Source organism: Neolamprologus multifasciatus, chromosome 14 (genome assembly GCF_963576455.1).
Source record: "Neolamprologus multifasciatus chromosome 14, fNeoMul1.2, whole genome shotgun sequence".
Taxonomy (NCBI): Eukaryota; Metazoa; Chordata; class Actinopteri; order Cichliformes; family Cichlidae; genus Neolamprologus; species Neolamprologus multifasciatus.
Genome location: NC_140452.1, coordinates 6,884,096 through 6,900,035, shown reverse-complemented (window position 1 = coordinate 6,900,035; position 15,940 = coordinate 6,884,096). Strand labels below are relative to the sequence as shown.

Here is a 15,940-nt window from a genome sequence, read left to right as displayed (position 1 = left end):
TAAAATATTGCTTATTGCATCCAATGGACATCTGCTCTGCCAGCTTGGTTTGTATACTGACCCAGCATGGAAAAATCAGATCTGGCTTTAGTCTGTTGGTCCAGTGAACCACTGGTTCACCCACGCAAACAGCCTTTCCTCTACAAAGTCCTCATATATAAAGTACTATACAACACTCAGCATTACAGTTAACAAGTGGATTCTCCCATTTCAGTGCAGCAAGCCATCAAGAAAAAAGAAACACCTATTGCTTAAAACAAGCCTATTCAAATGGCGGCCCGCGGGCCAAATGCGGCCCAGAAGCAACCTGCGAGTGGCCCTGCCTGTGGTCCTGGCAGAAACACAGAGAAAACGCAAAAAATTAATTAATTAAAAAAAATTTAAAATTCCTACAGCGTAGTGTAGACTGTGAATGCAACATTCCTAGTAGCCTAGCAATATTTAACCCACAATGCACCGTGATGTAAACATATTAAACAATCATCGTAATATATGATGCGACAACAGCATGTCTTTCTCTCTCCAAAAGCGCAAAATTGACAATGAAAACTGTCGGTTTAACCCTGCCTGGACTGACAAATACTTATTCATTTTACCGAGTTTAATAATCTTACAACCGGAGTTGTACTGCCACGGTGAGGGTCCTGTACAGCCCAAGAGAGCTGCAGCATCTTCCCTTCGTGTTTGCTTCTTGGCGAAGAAGAAAAGGCTTTCACAGATTCTGAAACAGTGAAATACTGCATACGTGGTTTTTGCGGTGAAAAGTGATGAAAAAATTAAAGTAAGTGTGACATCTGCTATTAAAAACGTACCCCTGTAGGACAGTTCAAATATTCGTAGAGTAGAAGTTCTGGTGTCAGACGAGTTTGAAATGCTGTTAGATGACCTGAGGAAAACTGATGTAATGTCTATAGCAGGAGATCACAGACAGAACTGATAATGCACAGTTGTGCGTATATGTCCGTTTTTTGGATGGGAAATTGCTCGGCTTACTACCGTTAGAGGGACACACAGCTGGCGAAATAATATTTGAGAAGATTTCAGCTCTTTTTGAGGAAAATGGTCTGGATATGTGTGTCTGTATACTAGTGACGGATGGGGCTCCATTCATGGCAGGAAAAGTGAGTGGTCAGCGAAATATTTATTTTAATTTGAAAGGGAATTATCAAAATGTTTTTTTGTTATTATTATTTTTATCTCAAATGTGCAAAAAATAGTTTAGTTATAGCTCCCTTTTTTTAAATGGACCCTTTGGTGTGCATTTGTGAGAGATCACCAGATTTACAGGGGAAAAGGAATAAAAAAAATTACTTGTTTTTCAATACAGTTGTGTGGGTTTGAAATTGATCATGATCTGCTGCTTACTGGCTGCAAAAAAAATATCTGGCCCAGATAAATTCCTCGGTTTGAAAATCTGGCCCAACTAACTTTGTAGTTGAATAGCCATGGCTTAAAACATGGAAGGTGAAAGTGGACAGTATCCTTGTTTTTTTAAAACATAAAATTCATTTCTGCTGCTAGGAGCAGCATGACTCTTTTTAGAGCAGTGCTCCATGGAGTAACTTACCCTTAATACATGTAGAGTTTAATGTCCACCTTCAGTAGCTAGACTTTGTGTCACTGACAATGGGCCAATCTACCTGGGAGACAAATTCCTTTCAGCATCAGCAACAATGTACCAGATGTGAGATGAAGAGCTAACACAGCGCAAAGGCAAGAGTACATGATCAGCAGTTTAGAGGTATTTTAGACATTCAACACCAACAGATTTTTTTTTATTAACTGTAATTTTTGTTTACACTAACAACTCATGTTCTAAAGTTCCATATATTGTATTTCGTTCTGATCTTACACCAACGAAGAGCTTGACTGTTATTGCTGTTACCAATATATTAAGAGAAAAAAGTTAATCTTTCCTGATTTCATTTGCTATGTATCTGTGTCTAGCTGCTCTTTGAGAATCATGAATAAAACACATCCATAGACAATGCAAAGCAACTACTGTCATCAAGTTAGACTATGCTGCAGTCAGCAATGGTTATACATGGAAGCCTGTTGATAATGAGAACAAACAAGACAGAGAATAATAGATACTCTTACTGTTTTTATCAGCATTTTATTGCATGTTATTCAAATCAAAACCTTCCCGAGTTTGACAGAACAAAATAAAAGCATGTCATGATGAATGTGTAAATTACTCAATAACCTTTAGCTATCAGTCACTTGGTATGTTTTTTGTGTTGTTTTTGTTGTTGCTGTTGTTTAGGTAAGTTGCAAAGTAAGTAATAAAAACACATCACAAAGGAGAAGTAGTTTCTATAAAGACAGTATCAATTGGAGTGTATCCTGCCGACAGCTTCTTTCTATTCTGACAGGATGGTGACCAACTAATTATGTACAAATGATCAAATGAAAATCCCATTTTACCACATTCATTTTTCAGAGTGAATTTGGTGCTTTCTTCCCCATCATGTATTTCTTTGTATTCTTCTCTGGTTTCGTTAGGATTATATAACATTTGGGTATGAAGATGGAAATCAGCAATCCAAAACTGGAAGCAAGTATAGCAAATATTTCTACAGCAACACTGAACTTCCCAGGGGAGCTGACATATGCTGGGACAAATGTAATCCATACTGCACAGAATATCAGCATGCTGAAAGTGATAAACTTGGCTTCGTTGAAATTATCGGGTAGTTTTCGAGCTAAAAATGCAAAAATAAAACATAAAATAGCCAGAAGTCCTATATAACCAAGCACAGCCCAAAAGCCCACAACTGAGCCTAGAGCACATTCCAATGTGATCTTGTCTTTAATTTCCTTAAAATTCTTAAATGGAAAAGGAGGAGAAGTTGTTAGCCAGATGATACATATGTTAATTTGAATAAGAGTAAATGCTGTAACACAGAGTCTCTGCTGTGTCTGCCCAAACCATTTTTTAACATTACTACCTGGACGTGTAGCTCTGAAGGCCATTAAAACAACCATAGTTTTTCCCAGAAGACAAGAGATACAGAGGACAAAGGTGATGCCAAATGCTACATGTCGGAGCATACAGGACCAATCAGAGGGCTGACCAATGAAGGTCAGAGAACACAGAAAACACAGAATTAAGGAGAAGAGCAGCAGGAAGCTCAGTTCAGAGTTGTTTGCCCTGACAATAGGAGTTTTCCTGTACTTGAAGAAAATAAGTATCACACCAATCGTCATGCATGCTCCGAATAAAGATGCTGCAGTGAGCAGTGCTCCCATAATGTCTTCATATGATAGAAACACTGCTTCCTTCTTTATACAGGCATCTCTTCTTTCATTTGACCAAAACTCAGGTAGACATCTAACACAGGTGACAGAATCTGGAAATTAATATTAAAGTAGATGTTACTCTTACTGAGTATAATTGTTTATGCCTGCATTTGCATCTACAACAACATCCATGTAATATTCTACTGGTACTGTACAGTCAGAAGATGATAACCAACACATATACTCAGTGACTGCTACACTGTTTTGTGGTTAGGTGAGGATGGATAAATGAGACATTTAAAGTGTTCAATAGCTCTTGTGATTATGGCATATTTTTTTGTTTCCATTTTAAAGCAAAATGCATAATGTTATAATTTCTTTCCAAGGAGCACAGAAGTAGAAATGTTCATATACAAATTCCTAAAGCTCTGCATACACCTCTGTTTTTTGGATATAAAAATTGGCAATGAAAACAACCTCAAATACTATTTTGGGACCTCATTTCTGTTATTGAGAGGAGAAAAAAATGAACTCAATATTATTTTCCATCAACAACAAACACCAGCTACGATTGAGAGACCTAAACAAGAATTATTATGTCACAGTAAGAAAGTGGACTACTGTATGTATAAATATGATTTTGTAAGGCGCCAAAATAAATACAGAAAATAAAGTGAACTTATGCAATTTAGCACAGACAACTTTTTGATTTCTTCACATAGTTCATCTTTCTGAACTACTCCACTTATACAATCCCAACAGAGCACTTAAATCATCCAATCACATGCTCAACCTAGGTCAAGAGGTGATCGGGCCTTTGCAACCGTGGCACCTAGACTCTGGAATAACCTCCCTGTTCATATTCGTACCGCCGAGTCTATCCAGTCTTTTAAATCTCATCTTAAAACCCATCTTTTTACTTTGGCTTTTGATTCTAACTAGTTGGCTGTTCTAGCTTGTTGTGTTGTTACCTATTGTTTGTTGTCCTGTTTTATTGTTTTGCCTTAATTGTCTCATGCTTTTACTGACTGTGAAGCACTATGGTCAACATTGTTGAAATGTTTATCTCACTTTATTTTTCAATTCAAATTCATGACTGAGACCTGGATGAGCACCAGAAAATGGATGGATGGTTTCCACTTCACCCTATACCATATTCATATTGATAGCTAAAGAGGTTTTTACTGTATAACCATATCCACACTGTACACTGAACTCAAGATTACTCTAAACAGAAGACTGTGTTTTTATTATGAATGTTGATTATGTGTAATATTTATAATTTTCACTTTGTTGTTGTTACTCCTTTATACGTTGTTTTATTATTTTGGTTGTATTGGATTATTATAAGGCATGAGTCCTTATTTTGACAGTGCAGCATCATTTCTAAAATGACAAGTATCTCTTGTTATTTTATATTGGTTACTGGTATGTAGTGTGTTAAAATACCAGCAAATTGGCTGTGTATAAGAACTTTTGCAGAAATCCAAAACCACCAACCAAAAACAATGCCCAACTTAAAGCCTCTTTCCTTTCTATATTTTTTGAGAAACAGTCTGAAAACCATGCAAACATTTCTTATTAACTGTTCATATAGAGCTACAAACTGGAACCGTGTTCTTGATCATGTCTTTATCTTTCTACAAATGAAAATACATAATAACATAATAAAAATTCAACATGAAATATATGGTAAAGATGGGATTTAATTTACATTTCTATATGTGGCTTTACTGTTCATAGTTTAAGAAGGCAATCTGGATGCTGATGTTATCTGCAGTAAATATAAACAAATTATTTAATTTTAAAAACATAGTTAAAAATGATTCAGAAATTCTCCAATGAGCTTCTAACATGTGTTGGAAGTATTTATAACTGACAATAACTTGCCAATGAAATGTAAAAAGCCTTAAAAAATATCACCACACCTGTAACGTTGCTGATTTCTCCCTCTGCATATCTTATACAGTCATAGCAGCAAATAGGCCTTCCTTTCTGGAGAACCTTGCGTGTTCCTGGGGGACATTTCTCACTGCAAACTGACAAAGGCACCTGCATGAATTTTAAGCAATTTATTAAAATTGAAGCATTAAAATAATGGCAATAATAATGCAAAATAATTTCAATACAAACTGATATGTTAAAAGTAAAATAGAAGGGAAAAATGAATCGCAGCGTACCTGCTTTGAGTTTCTTGCCCAAATTAAAGCCTTGCTTTGCAGATGTAGCTGTTTTTCTACAGCTAATGATGTATCATACAGACCAACTGTTACAAACTCCACAATTCCATTTTTTCTTGACTGCCAGTTTATAATGTCATACTTTGCTGCTGGATCTCCATTCTCATTAAAGTAAACCTCATCTCCTTCCTTTGTTGTGAAGTGACTCTTTCGTATGTGTTGTAGAATCTAAGACATATGACATAGCTAAATTAGTTTTGACAGATATGCTGAAAACGGACTGGCTGAAGAATATGAAAGAAACCCTTTCTTTAAATTAAAACTATTTTCTTGCCAATGTGACTTAATATGAAAAATATAATTTAAGCTATTAAAAAGCTCACCATGAATGGATCTAGCTGCACATTTTTGTTACATGTTTTGTTACAACTGAGGATATTGTGAAGTGCATGGGCCACTGCATACACTCCTTTGTAGACATTGTTAAAGAGAGGCATGAGAGACATGTCAATGAAGCTATTTTGAACTCCAGTCACATCTTCATGCCCAGTACACTCTCTCTGAATGTCTGCTGATGACTTCAAGTCCTTAAACTTACAACTAAATAGTGTCTCCCAGAACTCGGTAAACAGTTCATTGTTTGATGAATTCAGTGGCTTCTCAGTCAGTATGAAATTTCTTAGGCCACTGACATGTGCTTTAGGAATGGAAAGACCTATGGCACCATTCAGTATGTGATGTATGTCCATTTCTGCAGTTTGTGAATCAAATATCCAAGACTCAGTGCCTACCCACTGATACCCAGACAAGTTATGGTAGGAAGACTCTCGTAGCAGCACATTCAAATCTGGACGGGAAAGGAAAGTAACAATCACCTTGGAGGTTGAAGCCTTTATAATTTCAATTATCCTTTGTATTTTGGCATATGGATCTGTTCTAAAGAAAGATACAGAATACTCCAAACAGATGCCCAGCTGCTGTGCAGTTTCTGTGAATGTGGCCATGCCATTATTTCCATAATCACTGTTAGTTCTGATAGCTCCAACCCAAGTCCATCCAAAATACTTGACCAAATGTGCCAGGGCTCTGCTCTGGTAGTAGTCACTGGGTATTGTTCTGAGGAAGGATGGGTACTTGGTTTTGTCACTGAGACAAGCACATGTGGCCAAATGGCTGATCTAAGAGAGTACAACATTTAAAATATATATATATATATATATATATATATTTAAAGAAATGACAAAAAATCTATCTATCTGTCTTTAGATATAAAGAAAAAAGTCTAGCCACCACTGGTATAAAAAAAGGTCCGGTGACAGTAGCTAATGCTATTGTTGTAGAAGAAGAGGTCGCTCCTATTATGGCCTGTACATGTGCAGATGTGGTACATGGTGTCTTTGAGGGTACAGACACATTACCATTAGCCAAAGCTAGTGTAACTCCTACACTTCTTGCAACATTGTCACAAGTATCATAGATTTTATAGCCCAGAGAGATTCCTGGCAGTAGGTCTGTACTTTTATTAACCTCCTCAATGGCAAAAAGCATAGCCTGGGCAAACTGCAAATCTCTGAAATTTAAACTTAATTGAGACGATAATAGACACTTATGAATAATTTGCTTTGCATCATGTTCTTTAAAACAGAGACTAATAATTATGTATAAATCTTTAAACAGCAACATAAGCATTTCAAACAACAATATTTCATGCGAACAATTTATAAAACTGAGAACATTAAAATATTTATCAAGTCTTATTAGCATCTACATATTGCAAGCAGATTCTTTTAAACTAAATTAATTTCTGCCGTGTCATTTACCTGGCGCATTGTAGTGGCAGAGGTTTATTCATGTAGGAATCCTTTCTGTCTTTCCAGCTTGTGTGAAAAGAGAACACCCCCCCCCCCCCAAGTATAATATCCCCATTCTTAGATAGCAGTGGGTTCTCAGGATCTTCTCTCTGTCTGCACACTGGCTCTTCAGCATGAGAGACAGACGCCACTAACAACAGTTGTAGAAATGCCCATCCCTGCTCTGGCCATTTCTGTGTTGATGTCATTTCTTGAGCTAAACCACTTAGTGGCATTAAAAGTATCTTGATGAAAATGACAGTGTACTGGTATTTATACCTTTCAGTGCAACATTAGAAATAATATAATAGTAACAGTGTATTCTCTATAGACCTACAGGGTTGGGCACAAGGAGAGACCTGCCCTAATTTGCATTTTAATGTAGTTTAATATATGTAAAATAATGGTATACACACATATGCCCATTTAAATATGTAACAGTGCAAAACTTCTTAAAAATAAATATGCACAAAAATTGTTTTGCACATGGGAAATGTGCATTGAGCTCTTCTTAAATGGCAATGAAGGTCATATATTTACTCTCTTATCAAGTCAATATCGTAATTAACAAGTGGATGCACTGAAATATTATTTACTGTATTTCATACAATACTTTTGGGCTACTCTTAGAGCTTTACACAACAAGTCACAGTCACCTATTCATCTCCATATTCACAGTGAAGATGTAATATTTTGAGTCTAAATTCATTCGCTCACTCTCACATACGTGCATTCTTCTTTCACATCCATATATTACTGTATACATGTTTATGAGGGCATATTTCAATTCATTTCAATTCAGTTTTATTTATATAGCCCCAAATCACAACAACAGTTTCTTCAAACCACTTGATATTGTAAGATGAAAAACCTATAATAATACAGAGTAACCCCAACAATCACATGCAATCACTTTGGTGAAAGTGGCAAGGAAAATTTCCTTTTTAACGAGAAGAAATCAATGACAGAGCCATGTTCAGAGAGGTGCGGCCATATGCCGTGACCAAGTGGGGGTTAGGGGAGGGAGACAGGACAAAAGCCATGCCGTGGAAGAGAGCCACAGATTAATAATAACTTATAATTAAATGTAGATTGATGTATAAGCACATGGTGAGTGAAAAGGGCTGAAAGAAGGAGAAACGCTTAGTGTATCATGAGATGCCAAGTCTATTGCAACATAAGGGTGGATTCAGGGTCCACCTGATCCAGTCTTAACTATAAACTGTGCCAAAAAGGAAAGTCTTAAGCCTAATCTGAAAAGTACAGAGGGTGTCTGTCTCCAAAATCCAATCTAGGACCTGGTTCCCCAAAAGAGGTCCCTGAAAGCTAAAGACTCTGCCTCCCATACTACTTTTAAATACTCTAGGAACCACAAGCACATCTGCATTCTGAGAGTGAAATGAGTATTATGAGGTCTCAAGATAAGATGGGCCCTTGTTATTCAAGCCCTTTTATGTGAGGAGCGGGATCTTAAATTTGATTGTAGAATAGAATACAGAACAAACTGGAGAATTATATAGAAAGGAAGGCTCGCAAAATTTCAAAATCTCTGGTAGCCCTTCGGGCAGGCATTCTTCAGTTTTTGGTAGCCCAAAATAAATTTAAGTAGCCCGAATAAAAAAAGATTTTTTTTTACGTTTTGTTTCCTTTACAATATTATACATTAAAGTATAATATTGTAACAGAAACAAAAATTAATCAAAAAAAATACAAATCACAACAACTGTATAAAAATTAAAACCATCAACTCAAATACTTGGTTCTGATTGAACAGAAATTTCTATGAACTTGTAAGAACCGTGTAGAACATGAATCAGTCTGTGTCAGATCCTGAATCTGAAATTTTCACTGAAGTCACGGGTAAGAAGTAAGTGGAACCAAGATCTAGGCCATTTGCTTTTTGAAGTTTGCAAAGACTGCTAAATTCTGCCAATGGTAGTTCACTCTTTGCAATATAGCACGCTGTTCTAAACAGCTTTTTCAGGAGTTCTTGTTGTGCTTGGTTTATTTGTAGTATGTTTTTTTGCAATTGGTGTTTGTTCTGGGAAAGATACTGCAGACTGGGCAATAATGCATTTCTTGCATTTCTCATGGGGTCTTTCTTCAAATGACTGGTCCCAGTAACAAAGGCGCTTGTCGACTCAGAAATCAAATGAAACTCACAACACACCTGGCAGAACATCATATTTAGCTCGTCATATTCCAGCCACAGAAATTCTTTTGTCCATGAAACCAAAAAAGCTGCGCTTTCTTTTTGCCTCATAGTCTGATTTGTCCAACATGTTCTCACTCCCAAAGCGTAACATTTTAGGCTAGGTGACAAATCGTCAACATATTACGTTTTCGGCTACCCACCACATTCCTAAATGACGACCTCGGAAAAATGAGGAAATGTGAGAACCGTATGGACTCAATCTACACATGTTCGCTCTTTTCCTTCAAATAGCTTAGAAACACGCTATTTAACATCATTTAAGTCCTGTTTAAGGTGAGGAAAAAGGTTATGGTTAGGGCTAGGGATAAGGTTAGGTTTAGGGCTGGAATACAGGGCTGGAACGCTTATTACCGCGGGAGCGTCATTGCACTGGATTTCAGCCATAACCCGCCGCGTACCATAAGAACGCCGAAAGTCTCCTTTCGCGTTCCTAAGGAACGCCGCGGGACGTGTACTCTGTACTCCCCGAATTTGGGGAGTACGGATTTCAAACATGCCCCTGTTATCGTCCCCAGCTAATATATGTTCAACCCCCGGGTTCTCCTTCTGCTGTCTTACATACAGTGTACATCCACGTTAAAATGTATAAAGGTGAGAATAAAAATGTGGAAATATAAAAATTAACATAAAACTATCTAAGAATAAAATTATGTGCATCTAATAGAAGAAAGTATGTGAGAGTTAAAAAAAAAAAAAGGAATTCTGGCACCCATGAAATTATATATTTTTTTCTTGTTCAGCAAGAGCATCAATGGTATGTACATTGAGAAAGGGTTGAACAGAAAATCTAATTCGAAAATGACTAAACCCCACCCCCTGGTGGACACAAATGGGCTGCTGCACAGGGATAGACTCCATCTTTACTTTGGGCAGCTCAGTTCACAAGGGTAGCGCCATTTTGGTCAAATCAGCGTGAATATACAGTGTCTCGTGGCTACACAAACTGCTGGAAAACTCTATAAAAGCATCACACAATGTACATAGGCAAGTATATGATAAGTTACAACCATAGAACAAACAAATATAAAGCACTTACTTATCATTCACGCACACGCACGACACGTGTTCAGTACAACAGCCCAGCTCCACCAGCGCTATCATGGCGAACCAGCGCAAACGTGGATGGGAAAGGAATGGGAGGAATGTACCATCTTAGCAGTGGTTAGAGGGGGTCCGTGGAACAGTCTATATACACAAATCACAGGGGTTTTATACAGTAAGGTTAGGTGTGTGGGAATACGAGTTTAGTTTAGTTTATTATTTTGGCCTTGGCTCACCCTAAGTTGTTGACTCTCGCGTTTTGTTGTTTCTTTTTCATTATGTTGTAAATAAATGGCATTTCAATGAACAGATATTTGCTTCTCGTGGCTGCTTGGGTATTTTGTGGGGTGGGGGTGGGGGGTGCTTCATTCATGTTATGACCTCGCCCCTAGACGGGTCGTAACAATGCACTAATATAGGAGTTAATAAGGAGTTTGGATATATTTCAGACAATTCACACTGATAATAAACAGTGTGAATTGTCATAAACAATTTATCTTTTGTTTACAGTAATTTGTGTTTACAATGGTTAAGTAAGGAGATTTCAATAGTAAATTGTCATCATGTAAAGTATCATATACCATTTTTTTCTACTCCAATACCAAGCAAAGGTTTGGCTGGTATTGCAAAAAGAAAGGGTTAACTTTCCTCATTTCATTTGCCATGTATCTCATGAGTGTAGCGGCTTTCTAGAAATCATGCAGAAGTGCTTGAGGCAAAGCAACTAATCAAGTTACATTGCACTTAATACTGCAAATCATACATAGCAGCCTCTTGAAAAATAAGGAAGAATTGAGCAGGTTACATATGCTTTCTAAATTTATCTGCAGTACCATGTCAATTAAATTTAAATGTAAAAAATTCTACCGTTTAACATAATCAAGAAACTATAAGAAGTGAATGCAAGCTAAAGGTTATTGAACCATACATATAATTACTATTGTGTGTCTTTATTTTATTAAGTAAGTAAACCAAATCTCATTTTACTACATTCAGTTTTCAGAGTGACTGTGGTGCCTTCTTCCCCATGATATGTTTTTTTGTATTCTTTTCTGGTTTCATTAAGATTATATAACATTTGGGTATGAAGATGCAAATTAGCAGTCCAAAACTTGATGCAAGTATAGCAAATATTTCTACAGCAACACTGAACTTTCCAGGAGAGCTGACATATGCTGGGATAAATGTAATCCACACTGCACAGAATATCAGCATGCTGAAAGTGATAAACTTGGCCTCATTGAAATTATCGGGTAGTTTTCGAGCTAAAAATGCAAAAATAAAACATAAAATAGCCAGAAGTCCTATATAACCAAGCACAGCCCAAAAGCCTACAGCTGAGCCGAGGGCACATTCCAGAGTGATCTTGTCTTTGATTTCCTTCAAATTCTTAAATGGAAAAGGAGGAGAAGTTGTTAACCAGGTGATACAAATGATAACTTGCATAAGAGTGAATCCTGTAACACAGAGTCTCTGCTGTGTCTGCCCAAACCATTTTTTAACATTACTACCTGGACGTGTAGCTCTGAAGGCCATTAAAACAACCATTGTCTTTCCCAGAAGACAAGAGATACAGAGGACAAAGGTGATGCCAAATGCTACATGTCGGAGCATACAGGACCAATCAGAGGGCTGACCAATGAAGGTCAGAGAACATAGGAAGCACAGAATTAGAGAGAAGAGCAGCAGGAAGCTCAGTTCAGAGTTGTTTGCCCTGACAATAGGAGTTTTCCTATACTTGAAGAAAATTTGTATCACACCAATCGTCATGCATGCTCCGAATAAAGATGCTGCAGTGAGCAGTGCTCCCATAATTTCTTCATATAACAGAAATACTGCTTCCTTCTGTATACAAGCATCTCTTCTTTCATTTGACCAAAACTCAGGTAGACATCTCACACAGGTGATAGAATCTGGAAATTAATATTGAAGTAGATGTTACTCTTACTGAGTATTATTGTTTATGCCTGCATTTGCATCTACAACATCTGTGCATCATACTGATGCTGTACAAGTAGAAGATGAAAAACAACACCTTCATTGAGTGAATAACTAGTATCCTGATTTGTGATCAAGTGAGGATTGACAGATGTGACATCGAGAGAGTCCATCAGCATTTGTGATTGTGGCATACTTTACTTTACATTGAAAAGGAATGTACAAACAATTCTAAATATTTTCCAGAGTGCACAGAGACAAAAAGGTACATGCAACATTTGAAAGAGACCACATATATGTCCTGTAAAAAGATGAAACGACTCCTTTGGCCTTCCTAAATACTTAATTTTGCTAATCACCACACCTGTAATGTTGTTGATCTCTCCCTCTGCACATCTTATACAGTCATAGCAGCAAACAGGCCTTCCTTTCTGGAGAACCTTACGTGTTCCTGGGGGACATTTCTCACTGCAAATTGACACAGGAACCTGCATGATCAAGAACATTTAACCATATGGACTTTGACAAAAAAGATCTCCCAATGATCTTCTGTATCAAACAGTTTATTCACTTTGAAGCATTACAACCAAACAATGTGAAACTAATTAGGTATAAATTGAACAATGGAACAAAGACATAAAAACAAAATTATATGATAGCTTACCTGCTTTGTTTTTCTTGCCCAAATTAAAGACTTGCTTTGCAGATTTAGCTGCTTTTCTGCAGCTAATGATATATCATAAAGACCAACTGTGACAAACTCCACAATGCCGTTTTCTTTTGGCTGCCAGTTTATAATGTCATACTTTGCTGCCGGATCTCCATTCTCATTAAAGTAAACCTCATCTCCTTCCTTAGTTGTGAAATAGATATTTCGTATGTGTTGCAGAACCTAAGAAATATGTTATGACTCAGTTCATTGCATGACAATTTTTGCACACCTACTGATTGAAAAATACCCAAGAATCAATTTTGAATTAAAAATCTTCTTAATAATTTAACTTAATGTGAAAACTGTAATTTAAGCTAGTAAAAAGCTCACCATGAATGGGTCTAGCTGCAGATTTTTATTACATGTATTATTACAGCTCAGGATATTGTGAAATGCATGGGCCACTGCATACACTGCTTTATAGATGTTGTTAAAGATAGGCATGAGAGACATGTCAATGAAGCTATTTTGAACTCCAGTCATATCTTCATGTCCAGTACACTCTCTCTGAATGTCTGATGATGACTCCTTAAACTTACAACTAAATAATGTCTCCCAGAACTCAGTAAACAGTTTATCATTAGACGAATTCAGTGGCTTCTCATCCAGTATGAACTCTCTCAGGCCAGTGACATGTGCTTTGGGAATAGAAAGGCCTATGGCACCATCCAGTATGTGATGTATGTCCAGTGCTGCAGTTTGTGAATCAAATATCCAAGACTCACTGCCTACCCACTGGTACCCAGACAAGTTATGGTATGAAAACTCATGTAGAAGCACATTCAAATCCGCACGGGCAAGGAATGCAACAATCACCTTGGAGGTTGAAGCCTTTATAATGTCAAGTATCCTTTGTATTTTGGCATATGGATCTGTCCTAAAAAAAGATACAGAATACTCCAGACAGATGCCCAGCTGCTGTGCAGTTTCTGTGAATGTGGCCATGCCATTATTTCCATAATCATTATTAGTTCTAATAGCTCCAACCCAAGTCCATCCAAAATGCTTGACCAAATGGGCCAGGGCTCTGCTCTGGTAGTAGTCACTGGGTATTGTTCTGAGGAAGGATGGGTACTTGGTTTTGTCACTGAGACAAGCACATGTGGCAAAGTGGCTGATCTAGAATAAAAAATGAAAAATGTATATATGTAAAAGACAAAGAATGAGAAAAGCTGTAGCTGTTAGAAATAAAACATTCAAACATACTGTAAAAATATGAAAATAACAGTTCTGCTCAGTACTGATACATAAAATACATAAAAAAACAGGTAAAGCAACAGATCTAATAGAGTAAAATATGGTTTAATACGTATTCAAAAATAGAAAAAAAATATTATAATACCAACCACTGGTACAAAAAAAGGTCCAATGACAGTAGCGACTGCTATGGTTGTAGAAGAAGATGTCGCTCCTATTATGGCCTGTACATATGCAGGTCTAGTGCATGTTGTCTTGGAGGATGCAAACACAATTTCACTACCATTAGCCAAAGCCAATGTAACTCCAATGCTTCTGGCAACAGATCCGCAATCATCATAGATTTTATAGCCCAGAGAGATTCCTGGCAGTATGTTTGTACTCTTATTAATCTCCTCAATGGCAAAAAGCATAGCCTGGGCAAACTGCAAATCTCTGAAATTTAAACTTAATTGACACAATTTTTAAAAATGTGCATTGCATCATGTTCCTTAAAACAGACACAAATAATCATGAATAAATCTTGAAATATAAAACAAATCATTTCAAATTAAAACATTTAATGAAAGGAATTTAAATAACTAAGAAAATCAAAATACCCTTTACTCCTCATTTGTATCTTTAATGATTCCCAAAATATTCCTTAAATGCAAATTGATTTGTATTGTGTCATTTACCTGATACATTGTAGTGGCAGAGGTTGGTTCATGTAGGTATCCTTTCTCACTTTCCAGCTTGTGTGAAAAGAGAACATCCCCCCCAGTATAATATCCCCATTCTTAGATAGCAGTGGGTTCTCAGGATCTCCTCTCTGTCTACACACTGGCTCCTCAGCATGAGAGACATATGCCACCATTAACAGTTGTAGAAATGCCCATCCCTGCTCTGGCCATCTCTGTGTTGATGTCATTTCTTGAGCTAAACCACTTAGTGGCATTAAAAGTACCTTGATGAAAATGAGTTATACTGGTATTTATACCTTTCAGTGCAACATAAGAAATAATACTATAGTGACAGTTTATTCTCCGTAGACCTACATGGTTAGTCAAAAGTAGAGATATGCCCAAATTTGCAATTTAATGTAGTTTTATGTATGTAAAATAATGGTATACACACATATGCCCATTTAAATTTAAAGTAACAATTCAAATAGAACTCCTTACAAATACATATCCACTAAAAATAATTTTTCCGATGTGAAATGTGCAATGATCTCTTTTTATATGGCAATAAAGGTCATATATTTACTTTCTTGGTAAGTCAATATGTTATTAAACAAGTGGATGCATTGGAAACATTATTTACTTTATTTCATAAAGTACTTTTGGGCTATTCTTAGAGATTTACACAACAAGTCACAGTCACCTACTCATGTCTATATTCGCATTGAAGAAGTAATATTTGAAACTATCATCAATCTAATACCAGTCTGATAAAATTATTTAAGTAGTCAGACTGCACATTACTGAAAGTCAGTCAAATACACTGGGCAAACTAATTCTAGGAGGAGTATTCCACGTCCAAATTCATTCTTTCACTTTTACATACATAGCTTCTTCTTTCA

General features: G+C 36.7%; 1 protein-coding gene and 1 pseudogene across 1 annotated transcript; both read right to left on the bottom strand.

Moving 5' to 3' along the window:
- Positions 1 to 759: 759 nt before the first annotated feature.
- LOC146503386 (extracellular calcium-sensing receptor-like) lies at positions 760 to 7,303 on the bottom strand (annotated as a pseudogene).
- Positions 7,304 to 11,336: 4,033 nt separating this feature from the next.
- Positions 11,337 to 14,827, bottom strand: LOC146503385 (extracellular calcium-sensing receptor-like). Its single transcript, XM_085184087.1, has 5 exons — positions 14,526 to 14,827; positions 13,510 to 14,298; positions 13,132 to 13,359; positions 12,832 to 12,955; positions 11,337 to 12,442 (listed from the first exon to the last, which is right to left on the bottom strand). Exons 1-5 carry the CDS (start codon positions 14,787 to 14,789, stop codon positions 11,529 to 11,531), a joined length of 2,319 nt encoding a protein of 772 aa, XP_085040213.1. The 5' UTR covers positions 14,790 to 14,827; the 3' UTR covers positions 11,337 to 11,528.
- Positions 14,828 to 15,940: the final 1,113 nt, after the last annotated feature.

Coding starts and splice junctions, on each gene's coding strand:
- LOC146503385 (XM_085184087.1), bottom strand. CDS start 14,789: ATGCTTTTTGCCATTGAGGAGATTAATAAGAGTACAAACATACTGCCA. Junction 14,299..14,525: donor GACCTTTTTTTGTACCAGTG/GTTGGTATTATA, acceptor TTTTTATTCTAG/ATCAGCCACTTTGCCACATG. Junction 12,443..12,831: donor AGAGATCAACAACATTACAG/GTGTGGTGATTA, acceptor ATTAATTTCCAG/ATTCTATCACCTGTGTGAGA.